This window comes from Gavialis gangeticus, unplaced genomic scaffold (assembly GCF_001723915.1).
Source record: "Gavialis gangeticus isolate Ggan-Ray unplaced genomic scaffold, GavGan_comp1, whole genome shotgun sequence".
Lineage (NCBI taxonomy): Eukaryota > Metazoa > Chordata > Crocodylia > Gavialidae > Gavialis > Gavialis gangeticus.
This window is the reverse complement of record NW_017729027.1, coordinates 10,590,562-10,595,621: the sequence shown is the minus strand read 5'-3', so window position 1 is coordinate 10,595,621 and position 5,060 is coordinate 10,590,562. Positions and strand designations below refer to the sequence as shown.

The 5,060-nt window shown below is 43.3% G+C and overlaps 1 protein-coding gene across 1 annotated transcript in view; it reads left to right on the top strand.

Moving 5' to 3' along the window:
* TTK (TTK protein kinase) overlaps positions 1 to 5,060 on the top strand; it is an 81,925-nt gene that overhangs the window by 63,013 nt on the left and 13,852 nt on the right. Inside the window, 2 exon segments of the mRNA XM_019520440.1 lie at positions 2,745 to 2,825; positions 4,651 to 4,827. Of these exon segments, the coding sequence (XP_019375985.1) occupies positions 2,745 to 2,825; positions 4,651 to 4,827 (258 nt within the window).

The following is a 5,060-nucleotide window of genomic DNA, read 5'->3' as shown; positions in this document are numbered from 1 at the left end:
AGCCCTGGCGGGGGAATTCAACCTATTTATTTTTACATTTGATTTTGATAAAATGATGGTATTTGGTTTCTTGACGAGGTTGTCCTACTATCTTTTCAAATATATTTTGTGGGTTGTAAAATGTATTAACTGTCAGATACCTAAGTAACAGGCAACCATGACAACCTAGGCTTCTGTATTATTGTTGAAATGCATAATCTTTAGCAGCAATGGGAGCTGGATTTTTGGGGATATCACACTTTTTTTTTTCTATTTCATTTTCCCATTGGTTAGAATACTTAATGTGGACTAAGATAATGAAACTTACTTCATTATCAGCAAGCTCACGGATGACACCAAGCAGGAGAGTGTAGTAGATGTGCTGGAGGGTAGGGCTAGAATTCAGAGTGACCTAGACAACTTGGAAGACAAGGCCAAAAGACATCTCATGAGGTTCAACAAGGACAAGTGCAAAGCCCTGCACTTTGGGTGGGAACAGTCCCATGTAACAATACAGGCTGGGGGCCGACTGGCTAGGCAGCAGCTCTGCAGAAAAGGACTTGGGGGTTTCAGTGGACAACAAGCTGGATATGAGTCAACAGTGTGCCTTTGTTGCCAAGAAAAGGCTAACAGCATACCGGGCTGCTTTAGTAGGAGTGATGCCAACAGATTGAGGGAAGTAATTATGCCACTCTATTCTGCCCTGGTGAGGCCACCTCTGGAGTAGTGTACAGTTTTAGGTTCTCCACTACAGAAAAGATGTGGACAACTTGGAGAGAGTCCAGCAGAGAACAACAAAAGAGGGTCCAGAGGAGGGGCTACTCATATGGTTGAGGGCCAGCCCTATGAGGAGAGGCTGAGGGACCTGAATCTCTTCAGTCTCCGCAAGAGGAGACTGAGGGGGGATCTTGTGGCTGCCTACAACTTTATCAGGGGCCACCAGCAGGGACTCGGGGACAGTCTGTTCACCCCTTGGAGTCACCAGGAACAATGGCCACAAGCTGAGGGAGGATAGGTTTAGGTTAGATATTAGGAAGAACTACTTCACTGTAAGGGTGGCCAGAGCCTAGAACAGGCTTCCCAGAGAGGTGGTGCTCTCACCTTCCCTGGAAATCTTCAAGAGGAGACTGGACAGGCACCTGGCCTGGGGTCTTATGACCCCTGCCACCCCCAGTGCTCCTTCCTGCCTATGGCAGGGGGTCGGACTAGATGATCTGTCTAGGTCCCTTCCAACTCATTGATTCTATGATTGATTCTATGAAAAATGTTTAGGGGTGGGGCACATGACATGAGACAGCAAACGGAAAACCTGGATCCTGCAGAAAAAAGTGGATTTTCTCCTTTAAAGGAGAAAAACACCGAAAACCACAGGTTTCCTCTTGTAGGCTGGCAGAGTTCCAACATGCAAGGGGATACTTGGGGCTGTGGGGGAGTGTGGGCAGGGGGCACCATGTGCATGTGTGCATGCACACATAAATGGCAGCCAGACAGGGTGATGGAGATCAGCTCCCTATGAGTAAGTCTGTGAAGGGGTGCGGGAGGGAGGCACAAGTGCCCCCCAGACTTCTGTGTCCACAGTGGGTTGTGGGCCTGCAGCCAAGCTGGGCCAGCTCCAGGCAAGAGCTGCCTCTGCAGCCTAGACCAGAGTGGAAGGGAGCACTGCACTGCTATGGCCGCCAAGGTGAGGCCCCCATTTGCCTGCCTGGCAACAGTGGGGGCATAACTCTGTGCTGCCTCACCTTGGTCACGGTGGTGCAGCACTCCATCCCATGCCAGGTCCTGCCAGCTAGGCTGTCAAGGTGGCTTATGCCCGGAGCTGGTCTGGCCCGGCTGCAGCCCCGTGCCCCACTAGACGCAGAAACCTGGGGGGGACATGTACCCCTCACCTTCCTGCAGTGTTTCCTGTGCCCCCCCATGCGTTGCCTATGCCCACACACCCATCCCCTTCCTTGCACTGTGGGGTGGCTTGGGAGTGAAGGGCACTGGCAGGGCCGGGGGCATGTGGCCCAGGAGTGAAGGGCAATGGCATGGGCAGGAGCCAGAGGCAGGACACTGGCATATCAGCACTGTTCAGCACCACAAACCAGTGTGGGGGACAGCTGCAGCTGGACCTGCATCCTGGTGGCCAAAGGGGGCATGAGGAGCTCTGATTTTTCCATGATAAAAGCAAAATCAAACAGCAAAATGTACAGGTATTTAGAATTTATTTTATTATAATTATTGGGGCACACTGGTAGACTTCCAAATGACTAAATCCAAAGGGATTTAGTAGCAGCCTTTAACTACCTGAAGGGTGGTTCCAAAGAGGATGGAGCTGGACTGTTCTGTGGTGATGGATGACAGAACAAGGAGCAATTGTCAGCTTGCAGCACAAGGGAAGCTTTGGTTGGATATTAGTAAAAACTTTCTCACTGGGAGGGTGATGAAGCAGTAGAAGGGGTTATTTGGAGAGGTGGTAAAATCTCCATCTTTGGAGGCTTTTTAAGCCCCAGCTCAACAAAGCCCTTATTGAAATGATCGAGTTTAAGGATGGTCCTGCTTTTGAGCAGGGGGGTGGACTAGATGACCTTCTGAGGTCCCTTCCAACCCCAATCTTGTATGATTGTAAAAGATGAATTGTTCTGCGCTTTATTACCAGTCTTAATTAAAAAACAAAAAAAAGCCATTAAATGAGTAAAGAAATACTTGCAGCAGCCTTAAAAGTAAGTTTTACTTGTGTTGCATGCCTGCTTCATTTACATAACTTTCTATTTCTTCATTCTTAGGTTGGCACAGTTAATTACATGCCACCAGAAGCAATTAAAGATATGTCCAATTATGGAGAAAATGGGAAATCCAGATCAAAGGTAGAACATTTTTTTTCTCTCCTTAATCCTTTCTCTCCATCCAAGGAGAATATGTTCCAGACTTAAGTGATTCAAATCTTTTTTTTTTCTCCCCACTTCAACCAGAACTATTAAAAACTTGCTCTTGGGTAACTGGGCAGAGGTTTCAGATTAAGGGTGTGCTGGATGGCCCTTGCAACTTTAGGGATGTAAAGTAGTTTGTTACTCAATATCCTGGCATTGGGTACTAAAATACGACATGTATAAATATCACTTAAAAAAATGGTGAATTACATCTTTTTAATGTTTTTTTAAATGAAGGTAGTTTTTCTATCTTCTGATCAGGTACAAGCTAGTCCAAATCGATCTGGAGGAAATCCATAAACTATTTTCAACCCTAGCGTGCAGTATAAATTGCTGATTTACGTTACTTAAATTTATTCCAAACTATCAACTTGTGTGGGTTTGGCTAACATGACTGTATCTCTTGAGTTTTACCGTTTTTCCTGTTATCTTCCTTTTATTTATGTGATGCCCTTTTGTGTCTTAAATTAGATTTGCTGTTTATTTGGAATAGAAATAGGCAGACTTCTAACAGGCTGAAAGACAAATATAAGGAACTGATTTAATAAAGACCAGGCTACCATTTTTCAGATATTGCTTTATTTCCAGCAGGGCTTGCAATGAATGCTTTTCCATTAGTGTTGGCAACAATATCAACTAAAGCATCCTTCTTTTTCTGCTTACAAATATAAAAATCTTTAAATCCAATGTGCGCATACCCCAGCGATTCTCAACCAGGGTGCAGAGGCATGTGGTGTGCCATCAGCTCCTTGGAGGGGTGCCACAATGTATAAGGAGTTAAGTAGGTAAACTAGGTAGATAAATACAGGCCTGCCTGAATGATCCCCCACTCCCACTGCCCAGCTCCTCGGCGAAGGAATAAGCATTGCAGTGTGTAAATTAGTTTTTGAACTTGGATCTTGCTCATAAGTTTTATGGGGTGGGGCCTCAGCTCTGGTGAAGGGTGTTTTGAACCCAGTGAAGAGTCCAAAAAAGGTTGAGCGCCATTGAGACCAATCTTGATGTCCATTTTTTCTCACAGAGCACTCATTTAGAGGTTCTTTTCAGCAAGAGACAAACTAATTGTGCAGATGAAGAAAAAGTAATTTTGACCATAAAATGCACTTTCAGATCTGCTTATTTGATGAACTTAAAGAGAGTGCTTCTCTCGTGTGAGTGGTAGACCCAGTTCCTGCAACAGGAACTGGGTGGTTGTGCTTTTAACTAATTGAATGCTCACTTTCCAGATGTCACCTTAAGCACAAAAAAGTTACAATGGATATATTGGCATTTTTAGCATTGCATGTTCACAGAGGACCTCATTTTTAAAGACATTTAAAACATTTTTGTTATACTTTTAGCCACATTGCTTGTCATAGGCCAAAAGTAGACCTTTTTTTTTTTGGGAGGGGAGAGTTTAATATTTGAACTTCTGAAGCCTTTGAAGTCATTGAGTGCTTTTCTCAAATGTAAGCTGTTGGGATACTACAGTCATAAATAGTTCTACTGAATAAAGTATTTCTTTAGAAATTAATGTAACCAGGCATTCTAGAAACCTTGTATTATCTATGTTGGTTAATGGCATACTCTCACTTCTGGCCTTTAAGCATCATTGGTAGGTATATTACCATCTATGTTTTGCATAATGATTTACATACTAAAGACACAGCAATGTAAGTAAAATTTTAATTGTATGTGTAAATTATGATATTTGGCAAGTATGAGAAGTGCTCCCTTTTAAATTAAGTGGTATAATTATCTGAATAATTTTATTTGGTTTTAGATAAGTCCCAAAAGTGATGTTTGGTCATTGGGATGCATTTTATATTGCATGACTTACCGGAGGACCCCATTTCAGCACATAACAAATCAGATCACAAAACTTCATGCTATAATTGATCCTAATCATGAAATAGAGTTCCCAGAGATTGCAGAAAAGGATCTTCAGGATGTCTTGAAGGTAACTCTCTTATATTTGTGTTAGGAAAAAGTAGAATTTAGATTCAAGTTGTGGTAGGCTTTATTCTAGATAGTTTGTGTATCTGACTTGCACTTTGGAAAAACTTTTTTGTTTTTTCACAGCTGGGCATTATTCTAATACTGCATGTAGTGTATTGCACAGTATTCTAAAAATGAACTGCTGAAGGTCAGGCTAGCTGCACAGCTTCTACTTGCACTTTTTTTAAATATGTC